Source organism: Columba livia, chromosome 1 (assembly GCF_036013475.1).
Source record: "Columba livia isolate bColLiv1 breed racing homer chromosome 1, bColLiv1.pat.W.v2, whole genome shotgun sequence".
NCBI lineage: Eukaryota > Metazoa > Chordata > Aves > Columbiformes > Columbidae > Columba > Columba livia.
This window is the reverse complement of record NC_088602.1, coordinates 158750278-158764254: the sequence shown is the minus strand read 5'-3', so window position 1 is coordinate 158764254 and position 13977 is coordinate 158750278. Positions and strand designations below refer to the sequence as shown.

The following is a 13977-nucleotide window of genomic DNA, read 5'->3' as shown; positions in this document are numbered from 1 at the left end:
TCTTAGGTTACCCTGTGCTAAGGCTCCTGAGATTCTTAAAGATCTGTATTTATATGAGCGAAAAGGACTGTTGAAAATCCTGACTTCATTGTCATCCAAGCTGAAATTTCTAACGGGAATTGAAGGAAACTTTTGTCCGTTTAGACTGTAATGAGACCACTATCACCCTGCTTTTGCTGGGATTTAGATCAGTATTTCACAATGAGATCTTACAACTTCTCTCAAATTAGATGAGATCACCTCCAATGTTCAGGAGAGAAGGGATCAAATTTTCCACAGATGCAAATATGTCCTTAATCCCTTTGTTTTTATGGAGCCTGAGTTCTCCAATATCTCTTTTGCTGATCTGAATCTCCTGTATTATATTCATTTTATGTTGCCAAATTCCCTCTAAGTAATTTTTTTTAATCACTACTTAGTCTGACACACCAGTTCCTAATATGCTCAGTCTTGTGTGCTCCCTCCCCTGAAACCTGATCTGATTTGCTTTTTCAGCTTCCCTCATGACTCCACATCTCCTCTGCATCATGTCCACAAATGAGGCAAAATAACCCAGAAAAATCCTACATTGACATGGCAGAGCCCTGGGAAGAAAGCCTTGTTTTCATTTCCACACATTTTTCTTTTATTCCCTACTCCCTTGTTTTAATAGCTTATCTCCTAAAGCAAAACTCTTTAAAGCTGTGAGTGACATAGCTGTCCTAGTCTGGGAGGGCTTCTTTGCCATCATTCATAGGTGACGGAGCCATCAAACCATTCCAGACACCCAGCTGAAGAAGCCTAGTTCTTTCTCAAAATCAGTCAGTATTCTGAAAGTTTTGCAAATTAGATTGTGTTTTAAAAATTTACATCTGAAGATGGCATCACCCATGAATGGAGTTTTTGGACTGTCAGTCATTACACAGAGTTTCTCTGTGGAGCAACTTGCTTCCTAGGTTTCAGCTAATAATAGAGAACCACACCAGTCTTCAGTGTGCTACTGCAGAGAAGAAAACAACAAAGGCACTGTTATTCCCTCCTTACCTTTGTCAGGATCACATACTTGCACAGGAAAAATGTATATTGTATATAAAATGTCTTCTACTTGTACATTCTTATTACATGCAAGAATGAAGAGTGGATGCATTATTAAACTGACAGACAGGAAGCTGCTAACATCAGCAACTGATTAGGTTAAAAAAAAAAAAGCTTTTCTAAGGTCATTCAAAGTAACTTCAGTAACTTTTTTAAAAGTAGCTAATTGGATTATTTCTTCAGCATTTAAAAGAAAAAAAAAAGAAGTACTTACCCACCAAATAACTTTAAAAATAATGGCATTGTTACCATCTTAGATATGAGCTGAGTTCAAGGAGGTACTTGATAGAAACCAGAAGTGAAACTAGGTTGTGGTTTCCCATGTTAGTCGCTAGGCCCTGTTCCCTCTCAGAAGCATTTCAAAAGCAAATCTGAACCTGCAGCTCTCAAGCTTTCAGGTTTGTCCTGCTCCTTCATGAGAAACAGATTCCTTCAGCTCTTCCTTCCAGCACTCTGTCTCTGGCTGGTGAGCTGGCCAGCAATGACTAAAGCAGGCAGACTGATCAGCTGAGGAAATTTCTAAACTCCTTTTGAACTTTTATTTGTTATTTCACATTCTTATTTAATGCCTATTTATTTCCACTACAGAGACAGCTTACCAAAAAAAAAAAAAAAAAATCCCCAAAGCCAAAAATTAAACCAAACCAAAAAAATACCCTTAAAAGAAAGAAAACAGCTTGTTTACTGCATAGATGTGTTGCCAGGAAATCCCATTGTTGTAGTGGTGAGTAAAAGTTCTGCACCCTGACTTATTTCTTACTCACCCTAAATCACGTATGAGCCATGCAATGTTTCCTGATTAATGAAAGTGCTCAAATGTTTTCCAGCACTTGCTAGGAAGTCATCTTTCTGTGCATGACCACTCTGATTATTAAGCTGTGGTGGTTTTACACATGCCCTCTGAATCAAATCCTGATGCACAACAGGAAGTTTTCACTGCCAAATCTGTCAGTTTTACACAGCACCAAATGATACAAAGTCAGGTGCTAAAATTGTCAAAGGGAGATATTTTGAAATGGAAAACACAAGAGAGAGCTCAACATCTTTTGTTATTGTTGTTCTAGCTTTTCAAACTTGCTGCAATTCACTAATTCTAGAGTTTTACCTGAATAAAATATTTTGAACTACTGTTGAGAGGTATACAGAAAGATGAAATGCTTACCACTGCTTTAAGATCAGAGGTGCAGAACAGTAAAGGAGGGTTTAAAGGAAAGTAAACATAAGTAAAAAGATAAACCAGACCAAATGTCATGCTGAAAGTAGGTTAGGACAATACTAATATTATACTTGGTTAGCTTCTCTCATGTTTTATGCAGAGTTACTACAGACATTTAATGGCTGGCACCTTCTCAGTTTATATACCCAGAAATACTACGATCCAACCCTAACCACTTTAAAATTATGCTTCCCTTTGATTTGCTTATTTTCCAAGTTCTCTCAACTTAGTTTACACAGAATATACACAAGAGCCATCAGAAATCTGCACATCTTACATGGGGGAATTATCCCTTCGCATTTAGCAGACAAAACACTCTGCATTTCTTTTCTGAATTTTAAAGAAGTTGTTCTTTCAGTCAATGTCCTCTTGCCAGTAAAAACAAAACAAAACAATCAAACAAAAACAACAAAAGAGAGAAAGGTTTGTGACCTTAAAAACATCATGGACAAGTGAAGATTAGTGCAAAACATTCCACTAGAAGGTTTGAGAATAGATACAGGCTTCCTCCTCTTCCAGCTTAATCCACCAACACTGTTGCTGTCAAAAGCCTATTGTTGAGGCACGGGCTTCCTCCAAGACCACATCCTGTGAATCAGGTCAAAGTGAAACACAGAGCTGCTTTAAATTGAACTACTCTTTGCGTGCCCTGTATGCAAGTGCAAGAAAAGCTATGTGACTCAAAAAAAATTAGTGTACTAGAGGAAAAAAAACAAAAGAACAGTTCTAATTTGTAATTCATGCCCCTATTATTTACTAAATAAAAGAGTTTCTGCTACAGAGAAGCCAGACAGTGTATTCAAAGGCAGAAATTAGGACCAAAAAAGTCATCTGATTTAATCCAAAAGATCTGATTTTATTCCATAAGTACTTACACTTTCCACATCATATTTAAGAAGCGAAAAGCCTATCAACAACATTGCACACAGGACTTTGATGAATGTTATACTGCTCCATAAAGGGTTCAACACATTCTGCTTCTCTAATAAATTGTGTCAGTCTGTGTAGATCAGATACATCAAAACCTAAGAATGTGGCTCCTGGAGTAAAATTCCACCTCCAGTTCGGAGCTGGGCCCACACTGATGCTAGCCACCGATGTTGAAATGAAGCAAAAGCCAAAACTGTCTTCATTCTCTGGATGTTTTATTCTTAACTGATTTCTTAGCAAAGACAAAGGATAGGCTTGTGGTTATGATGTGGAGACTGGGACTCAAGATATCTCTGACTTGAAATTCCTAGTCCTGCCACAAAGTCCCAGCCTGAGTGTGGGAAAATCATAATTTCCCCTTTAATCTCTCCTCTCCCTCTGCACTGTGGGGATAATATTTTTCCCTTTCTCCCACACTCTGTGTAATGCAGCCACACGTTCTGTATGGCTGCAACTAACTTCTACTGCACCCATGCACACTACCTGTTGTGATAAGGCATCAATCTAGTAAAATTTTCTAGGATCAAAGTCTGGCTGAAACTCACAAAAAATCCACAGAAAGGACATTCTCATATGTTTTTACTAGAGGGAAGAAATGGTTTACAGCTGAACTGAACTTCCTAATCTTAGTGGTACGCCTTACTCTGCTGGGTGCATTGGTATGCTCCTGTCTTCTAGGGAGCAGTTTGAACAGCCCCCTACAAAATGCAGCCAGCTGAAATATTCACTGCATTGCTCCTAAAGAGATCCTTAAAGAAACTCAGAACCCTAAACTGAATTAGGTTCACAGGGCTTCTATGTTCCCTGTTATAGAGCAAAGAACCGAGTCCCAGAGAATCACTCTTCTGCCAGACCTCACAGGATCTTGAGGCATGAGGGCACTCCAATACTGATACCCTATACACCAGGGATTGAATGTTCCTAAACAAGCAATTAGCTGGCTGATCTCCAATGATACCCTACCTGTGCTTTAGGGAAACTTCACTGCAACTGCACTGCTTCAGTGAAATGCCTTGGGAAATGCCTATACTGTACAACGGCAATTTTTTAAGGTAGCAAAGCTGTCTCCAAAGGGAGTCCTTACATCTCTATGGCACTATGGGCCACTGGGTTGTCAGCTCAGGTTCTCAGAGTAGCATCACCACAGACTTGTACTCAGGTGAATTAAGGAAGAAAAAAAAAGAGAATGAGAAGACCATCATGATGGCCATCAAGTCCTTTGCACAAGGATCAGTGCTAGTAATGCTATGAATGACAGGTGTGCACGTGTTTGTTTTTTAAAATACTCCAGTGATGGAGATCCTACACCTTCTACATGCAAAGTGTTCCTCTGTTAAACTGCTGTTACTGCAGGGAAGTTTTACTAAAGCCTAACTAAAACCACCTTGGGTATAATATAAGCCAAATATTCTAATCTAGAGATGGAGACCGCTTCTCTCCATTTATGGTCATGGAGAAGAGATTACCCCAAGAGGCTGAAAGACTGTTGCACCAAGCAAAATTGCTGGGTTGCTTCAGGTTCTGGAGCTCTGGTGGTGCATCTACACTCCAATTTTCAAGGAAAGAATTTTTTAATGAAAAGTTGTCTGGTCAGGAAATCTCCAAGCAGCTTTCCTAGGCACAGATACAATACAAAAGAGTAACAGTAATTGTTTTCTGCTGATGCCTAATACCAGCTCGCAACACACAAATCAAAAGGGAATATTTTGAGTTCTACATTCTTAGTTTGTGAGAGAAATTTAAAAAAACAGTAAAAAAGTAGGCAGAGGTCTTAAACTCAGGTTGGTAAGTACCCTCCTATCCACAGTCTCAATTACAAATTACAAACAAAAAACATTTTCAGCCTATACTTAATACAATTTGCTCAGGAATACAAAAGCTTTGAGAGCTGCAAGTTGTGTTACTGTACCTTTATCTCAACTATATGAAAATGTGCTTTGTACAGATGACTAGAAAATAAACATGTAGCAGTGAAGCTGGCTCCAAGCTCATAAAGCATAAGGCTCTTAAATCAGTTATAATATAGCGTAGACAGATAGTTCTGGATACATAAAACACATTAAAGACACTGTTATCTGTTTGATAAAGAAATAATTCAGAGCACAAGGCAAGAAGCTGAAATTGCTGACAATCTGAACTCCTGCCAACTGTCCTGGCTTCACTGGAGCTCTGTGAATTTTAAACATACATAGTCCCAGGTGTCAGCAGTGCCGATTGAAATTTCTGGCAGCTATTTCAGTGCTTTTGAAACAATGCTGGCTTCCCATCACTAGCGGTCACTATGGGGAGAAGATGAGCGGTCTCTGGCTGCTTCTGCTGCCCTTTTTGTTGCCTTGGCTGTAGTGCTGTAAAAGAAACACTCGGCACAATGAGCAGCCTCTTTTCTTGCCAACCCACAAGACAGACATCTCCAATCCACTAGCTCTGAGAAAAGGAAGGGTATGACAAAATGGGGAAATAAACTCATTTATTTATGTTCCCTAGATTCAGTATGTCAAGAAACTTGGTGGAGCTTGGCCCTGAGAGACCGGACAAAAAGTTATCCAAGAAATTGAAAGGTCAAAGAGATGTGGGATTGCAACAGATGCTCTGCTTGGGGAGATATGGGGAATGGTGGGAAAGGGTCACACAGAATCTAAGTAAATGGTGTGGAGTGGTTAGCTGAGGAAATATGGAGATATGGAAGTCATTCATGGCACACATCTGTTTTTTCAATGTGCATAGTACTCCCATTGGCATGACCAGGAGCTCCACCCATGTGTGGATAGCAAAAATATTTGTCTTGAGATTTGTCTGGACAGCACAGCCTAGCTGTCCTCCAAGTCTGGTGTCTGGTGGCGGGCAGGAGTTACCACATCACCAACAAACTGCTTAAAACTGATGAAAAAATGGGAGGTTTCCATGCTCATTCCGATGTCCTACTGCAAGAGGGCTGGCAGAATGACACTGGAACCTTAGGCCAAGACCGAGATGCAGTTGTAAATGAAATGGACCTCAAGTCACAGCAGCAATGTTTTCGCCTAGTTTCATCAAAGTATTTCGTTTTGTCTTGTGACACTGACATTCATTTTAGATTGCTTTAAAGATGTTCATCTGCTACAACTGTTTCAGATCCCATTCTTTGTTGGCCATGCTCCCTAGGTAGAGCACATCTATTCTTATTTGTTCTGTTGATTTATAGACTAGCTAAACTGCTCTGATTTCTGTGCTCTACAGAAGAAGCCATCTGTATCTCTTTCCTCAGATTGACACATATTCTTTTTCATGTCTTCCAAAAGGTCTTGCAGAATATCCATTTCTTGAGTTCCCCTGAGATCTTCCTGTATCAGGCTGTGTGATGATGAACTTGGTGAGGCTGCACCCCTCTAAAGGAGATCTCCATACTTTCAAGAAACTTCCTATAAAGCCTCAAAACCAAAGTATCTAGAAAAATTTTAGGTTTACATATGTGTACTGGATCAGTTGTAGAGCCAGACTAGCACTTTGTAACATGAAATATGTTGCAGTCATGACAGGAATACCTGATTAGAGGATACAGAGAAAAATGAGTCATTTGCAGAAGTCTGTAAAGATGTCTGCCAACAGGAAGGAAGAAGTAGATAAAGCAGACAGCAGCAGATAGATAGCAGGGACAAAGGGAAACTGAAAACAAGAAAAAAAAAATATAAAATGACAGTAAAAGAATTAATTAACTCAGGAAAGAAGGCTAAAATCTTATCATCCAAGTCATATAACCAAAACACTACCATTAATATATCAGATTTAGCTCAGAGAAAAATCAGTTTGTGAGCATAAGTGATGGTGCAGTGTTCCTGAAAGTCAAAAGTTTGATGATGGGAAGAAATGCCTGGGAGCTTCAAGGGGAGCACAACCAGAAGAATCCCTGGGCAGCCAGACCAGCAGACGTGTGTGCCTAGCAAGGGTGTTGAATCCCAGCAGCTACTCAGCTTTGTGCCAGGGAGAATTTGTGGCATCATCCTTGTGACTACACCATCAAATGTGTGAGGGTGTCTGAAGTCAATTATGTTGACCTGGAGTAAAACGTTATTGCCTTTGGGCGTTTACTACTAGTCAATATAGTGCAGAGTCAGAATTTAGTGACTAAATTAAATAGGTTTTGCATAGAAACTCTTCTTTCCTTGAATTTTAAGCCATTGCTTCATTTACCTTTCTACAATATGGCTTGATTTTTATTTATTTTTTTTTCATTTTATTGCTGTTAAATAGCCCATTCTACAACTAGAATAGTACCACAAGGCAGCCTAGCACAACTGAATAATTTCAATCTCATTAATTTAGCAAGCCGTATAACAATGGGGGCACAGAAATATAAATGATACTGCACTCACAGTTAGAAAAATATTACAAAAGATATTGGTATTTTCAGATGTGGGTTTGCATAAGAACACTCCATGGTCCAACTGAACAGCAAAACTCCATCTGTTTCAAAGACAGCCAGCATTTCACCTCATGAATCCAGCAGCTGGATTCCTTTCCTGTGTACATATATAGGAATAAACTTTTGTCTATATGATACTCAGGGAAAAAGAATGTGCTCTGAATGCTTGCGTTCAAATATTTTGCATGACTATTCACATCGTAAGTGTTCATGCAGTCAGTTTAAACATTAGCGGGTTTATTAAGAAAGTAAATGGGCCTGTATGTGACTTAGGCACCAAAGCACAATTTATGAGAATTTTGAACACAAGCGTAGTCAAATAAACTACACACAGAGTAATTTAAATAATTACCACCTTATTATTTGCTTTCCTAAGCTTAATTATGTTCTATCCAATTAATAAAAAAGTTGAATATAAACACCTTAAACTTCTTCTACCACACTTTTTATTAAAATAATAATATCACTATTATTAAACTACAAACTGCATCATGTCCACAAAAAAGAAAACAACCAAGACTATATGTGTAAGTACAGCAAAATCATGTGAGATGGGAAGGACACCTAGGGAAAAGAGAACTGATGTTTGCAGCTGTATTCCTAACCGATCTTGGCAAGGCAGTTGTGTGAGAAAGCCAACTCAAGTGTCAAAAGTCTTGAACAATCAGGTGTGGTGAGACTGGAGGCCATAGAGGAAACAGCTGGGTGGCAATGACCTACTGTATTGACATGTATAACCCAAATTTATCTTGGAATCCTTAGGACTTATAGATAGCAACAGGATACATCAGAGTGAGTACATGTGTCAATCTAAGTGCCTTCCAGACAGGATGAGAAAGCTGGTGACCCACTGTGCTAAAGGCTGCAATCTAGCAGCCAAGGGCAAAAGTTAACCAGATGATTAATTCATTTGTTCCATTGTCTTTTGCAGATAGATATCCATCATTTTTTTCTCTCAAAAATCGGTGCTGCCTTATATCCAATGATATAACATAAGCATACAAGCAGTATGTATACCACAGAGCCACACAAGAATATCACGTTTGATTCACACGTTTGCTAAACAAAGAAAACAACCAAAGGCCTATTAGAAACAGCACTCACAAACGGTCAAGCTTTGGGACAACAAAATCTGTAATGCAGAACTTGCACCTGCTCAGTAAACCTGAAGAGACATTAATTCTAACAAATCCCCCAAATTTGTGCCTGGAGTTACTGCTTAGATAACCTGGACATACTGGTGAGGGTACCAAGCACTGGGAAACTGTGTGGCATGGATCTCTATCACTGGTGAAGAAAAATAGCATTCAATACTTTTAGGCTGATTTTTTGAAGTTTACTAGTAAGAAAAGCCTAAAAAGAATTTATTTGTCACAAAGTCCCACTTTATAACCTAAACTACTTTGGCAAACAGATTCCATTAAACTTGCATAAAAGTTGAATAAAAGAGCATAATTCAAATAAATGTGCCTGGACGAAGGGTGGGTCATGGGCTGCCACTAAACCTTAAGGACAATGTTGCACTTGTAAGGGGGGAATACAGAAAGGCTGCAGAAATTAGTATATTATTGAATGCTCAGCACTTCTGTAAACCCAGGTGGCCAAGGGAGGTTTTCAGACCACCATGTGTGCAAACTGGCCTTACTCTTTAAGGATCATCTTTTAAAAATGCTCAGCTGCCTCCATTGAGAAAGATCCAACAGCTAGTAGGTTGTTTTTTGGAAGCTCCCCCACCTCCCCCTTAAAAAACAGTCTCTAAAACAAAAAGTATTGTCAAACCCATGAAACGTGAAATGCCAAACTGGGATCACAGTTTGGGTCCATCTAGCCTGTTACTCTACTCACTAGTACTTCAGCAGGGCTCAGGACCAGATGCCTTGGAAGGATACGTGGAACATGAGAGGGACTGACTCCCATGAGGTCTCATGCTAATCAGTAATAGTTCCAAAGTGGTTTAAACACTGAAGCAATATGCCTTATACCTTTCTCTCCACTTTTTTTAAAGAATCAAGGAACATCTCTCAGTAGGCAATGTAACTGTATTCTTTTTTTCCCTGAAAATAGTACTTGCAAATCTAATTTACTTTTCATGCAATATCTATTAAAAAACAACATTAAGGAGGAAACATAATATTTTCTAGTAAAAATAAGTAAGCAAGCATGAATTGCATTGTGTTTAAAAGTTGTAGCATTATTCTCATGTCATGCTCATGTCATAGAAAAGGGCTGTTCATCCCTTCTGGCAATCAAAAGATGAACAGTCTGCTGCTTCTTTATAGTTCTATATAATGTGTCTGAGACCATCAATACATCATCCTTGGAAGGCATGGAGACGTGATACAGAGAAGTCCAAGAGAAGAATTAAGTGACATGACCAAAATCTCATGGGGAAACATGTGGCAGGGGTTAAAAAGGAAACCAAGTGTTCAGAATCCCAACACTATGCTTTAACCACAAAACCAGATTTCTTCACTAACATTGAATTAACCCAGTAACTAAAAACAAAGGAAAACCAAGTGCATATATTATGTGTATCTTGACACTTTAACAACTCTGAGGACACTCAAGTGTCCTCCAACTACATATGAAGCAACTAGAAATATATGTTTAATCCTAGTGTTATAATCAGTTTCACAAACCAAAAGTACTAGAAAAGCCAGGGAAAGTAACCTCACATAGCACTGATTCTTGAAGCTTTTAAACCACACATGCAGCCATAATATACTGACTGAAAGATCACAGAATCACAGAATCAACTGGGTTGCAAAAGACCTCAGAGATCATCAAGTCCAACCCTTGGTCCAACTCTAGTCCGTTTACTAGATCATGGCACTAAGTGCCATGTCCAATCTCAGTTTAAAAACCTCCAGGGACGGCGAGTCCACCACCTCCCTGGGCAGGCCATTCCAATGCCTGACCACTCTCTCTGTAAAGAATTTCTTTCTAATATCCAGCCTAAATTTCCCCTGGCAAAGTTTAAGCCCATGCCCCCTTGTCCTATTGCTAACTGCCTGGGAGAAGAGACCAATCCCCACCTGGCTATAACTTCCCTTCAGGTAGTTATAGATCTACAGGAATATATGCTATTGACAAGAGGGGACTCAATACTCATGTTCAAAGCATGAAAAACTTTTTCAACTACAGCAGAAAAACTGGTGGAAAATGAAGCAGAAGTTTTTAAATTGTTATTTAAGACTCAAAAAGAACTCCCTTAAAAATGAAAATAAACCCCTGAGTAGTCTAAAAAACGTCATGGCATCCTACTTTTTTTTTAAATCACAATGAATCAGAGCTAGATAGTGGCTAGGAAGAGGCTATTTTGCAGAAGAGAAAAACACAGGTGCTTTTTACTGAGAAGCAGTTTTTCTGGTTCAGCAGTTCTGCAGCAGGAGTAGTCAGATCATTTGAAAAGTGGAAAGAAAATAAATTACTTGTTTTTATTTTAAAAGAGCCTCCCCGTGGGAATAGGTGTAGGCGTGAGAGCTCTTTTAAAGCTTCATAATATAATATGAGGCAGCCAAAATTTCTTTTTTTTTTTTTTCTTTTTTAAGTACTGTCATGTCATTGCTCTGCTTACTGAATGCTGGAATGATTTTTCTCTATTTGTGATTCTACTGATCCTTATCAAAATGCATCTGTGAACGCCTTTAACACTAACATTTAAAAACTGAATAGTTATTCAAACAGCAGCTCTGAGCAAAACAAATTCCCAAGGCTGTTATACAAGTTCACTGATGACAGCAAAAGTCTATTTACTCAGCTACACCCAAGTTCTGCATGCAGTAGGTTCCTATCAGATTTTGGTCTGAGCACATCAACATTTTCTGAGAACCGAGATCTGCAGGTAAAGTTTACAACTAACCTTGCTATCTTCGATCTCCTGGGTTTTTCCTTGAAGCGTTCTCCTCTCTCCAAAATCACAGGTTGACTTGAAGGTAAGCTGACAAGAAAGCATTGAGCTCTCCGCCCCTGTAAGCTCCAAAGACTTTGGTGAGTACTGCTGCGAGCCGGCGGTGCCAAGGTTGGGTATCGGGAGGGCAGTGTGAACAGGCTTTGACCCTACGGCTGGCTGTCTGAGCTTGGAGGCAACCCCAAGCACAGGCATGGCTTCTATAAAAGTATCTTCTTTCTGCCAAAGAAAATGCTCCTGACCTCAGTCTAGTAGACTCCAGCTTCAGCAATTCCAGAACAAATAGTTTAAACAAAAGTAGTAGTCATCTTTTAAAAAAATGACTTAAAACAATAATATTACGAGTTTCACAAGGAAGAAAAACTTCTCCTTCATCTCTCCCCTTCTCCCTCGCAGCCACTCACACGCTGCTCCGTGAGTCAGTGGCTCTGTAAGACTAAACACTCCTTTGGGGCGTGAACTTTTCTTGAAGGTAACTGCCACAGAGCTGCCTGTCTGGGAGTAAAGAACTCATAAATTCGCTTTCTCTTCTTCCTCCAGCATTCCAAGTCTGCGCGTTAAGTGAATGAAGGATGGGAGAAAAGGAGGGAGAGAAGAGATGAAACCTCCCCGTACTCCAACTGTCAAAACAGCTCCGAGACCACAACACTAGAAGCAGAGACCTCTTCCTGACTACATAAATAACCAGCCCACATCTTAAAAAAAAAAAAAAAAAAAAAAAGCAAACCTCTTTTTTTTTTTTCTGATTAAAAAAAAAAAAAAAGGACCTGAGTAGTAGCCAAAGCAAACAGCTGTTGGAAGAGTTTCTATCCCGGAAATAATCTCAGCAATGAAGCTGTTTGTCTGATTCCTGGCTATTTTTCACTGCTGACAACCATGAGCTACGGTGTTTCATTCCCTGTTCCTCCCATGAAATCAGGTTAAAATCTTGCAAGAGCATGGCTAGGAACAGACGCTGAATCACAGTGTGGGTAACGTCTGCCTGTGCTATGAAAAATCCATACAAAAGCACAGAGCAGGATATAGGAAAATCATGAGCATTGTTAGAAGTTTTAGTCCATACAGTTTTTCAGGGTTCTTTTTTTTTTTTCTTTCTTGGCAGTGATACTAACGTCATCTATTCAATGTTAACACTTCCCTTTCTAGAAACATTTAAAGGTCCATGAAGTCCATGTCCAACACATCATTTCTGCTTGTTGCTCAGAAATATTCTTGCTGGCAACCTCAGATCCTTGTACATGGTAATACAGACAGACAGGCAAGCAGAGCAGACTATAAAATGAGTCACGATGGACAATGCAAATTGCTGAGCAGCATTACTTAAAATGACAATCTAAATTTGTTTGCTTTAAAATCTTATAGCAGGGGAGCTACTTTAAACTGTGGTATTAGGAAAAAAATGTTCAGAAATGCCACAACGTTAAACTACTATAGGATTTTATCACCCAAAATTATGGACAAAAATGCTCCACATGTTTTTCTTGTTGCCTCTTCCATAATAAAACACAGAGAGATAGGATGATCTGAATCCTATTCTGCCACTCATATCCTACATGGTATTAACTATACCTTCCCCAAATAGTACTCTTAGCAATATAGATATAAGCCCAAGAGAAAATAAGAGCCTTCTGGACTTCTAAGTTCTCTAATTAAGGATGGCAGAAGTTAGAAAAAACATTGAAAAGAAAACCACGTAAATGAGAAGCAGACTAAAAGGATCCTCTCAAATCACCCTTTGAAATCATTTTGCAGAATAAAACTGTAATACGCAGCAATATCCTCTCTCTTCATTTACAGGGATCACACTCACACAGCTGTCAGAAATTCAACTCTCTATATTGGCTTAAAAACTATTCCATTCTTGTTTCTAGTTTGTAGGAGTGAATGTGACCTGATTTAGGAATCTCCCGAGTTTTGAAGTGTACGTACGGAGTAACAGCAAACCCATGTCAGCATCCTTTGCTTATCTTCTCTTTGGTTTTGCCACCTTTAACAGTGGTTACAATGGGCTTTATGCAAGACTGCACAAAGGTAACTGCTCTGCCTTTAGACAAGTTCAGCCCACAGGATCCATCACTTCACTTCAACGAGTGGAATATTCTTGTTTGGTGTGACCTTTCAGGTCTTGTGCAGAGCAAAGGGGAAGAAAAGCTCCTTGTGCGGTCTGCATTTGTTCTCCAGCATCATAAAGCACTGTGGCTGTGTAAGGAATTTAGGTTTCTTAGGCACAACTGTTAACAGTTAACACTTTAGAAAGTGCACATATGCAAAGGCTGAATTGGACAACAGGAAAAGAGGGATTTATCTCTTGCAAGGTTTAAGGAGATGAAAAATCCTCATGAGGACTGCTAACCAATGATCAAGACAAAGAACAGAGTCATGAGACAGATACTTTCTTAAAAAGAACTTTGCCAAAAACATGTAATTGAATCTTATTGCTTCTCAGGG

General features: G+C 39.2%; 1 protein-coding gene and 1 long non-coding RNA gene across 19 annotated transcripts in view; one reads left to right on the top strand and one right to left on the bottom strand.

Annotated features, from left to right (window-relative positions):
- The window catches only part of NAV3 (neuron navigator 3), a 548370-nt gene that overhangs the window by 255091 nt on the left and 279302 nt on the right, over window positions 1-13977 (bottom strand). For 9 of the 18 annotated variants that reach the window (XM_065041044.1, XM_021285481.2, XM_065041063.1 and 6 more), the window contains exon 1: window positions 11482-12231. The exons of 4 other annotated variants lie outside the window; for them this stretch is intronic. In XM_065041044.1, coding sequence (XP_064897116.1) covers window positions 11482-11724 — 243 coding nt within the window. In that variant the 5' untranslated portion in view covers window positions 11725-12231. Of the gene's footprint in view, window positions 1-1288; window positions 1471-11481; window positions 12232-13977 lie in introns of those variants that run through there. 5 more of the 18 variants (XM_065041089.1, XM_065041148.1, XM_065041157.1 and 2 more) reach the window with 3 other exon arrangements.
- On the top strand, window positions 11341-12206 carry LOC135576370 (uncharacterized). The gene is made up of 3 exons (XR_010468072.1): window positions 11341-11463; window positions 11543-11609; window positions 12070-12206. It is a non-coding gene; the product is annotated as an uncharacterized LOC135576370 (long non-coding RNA).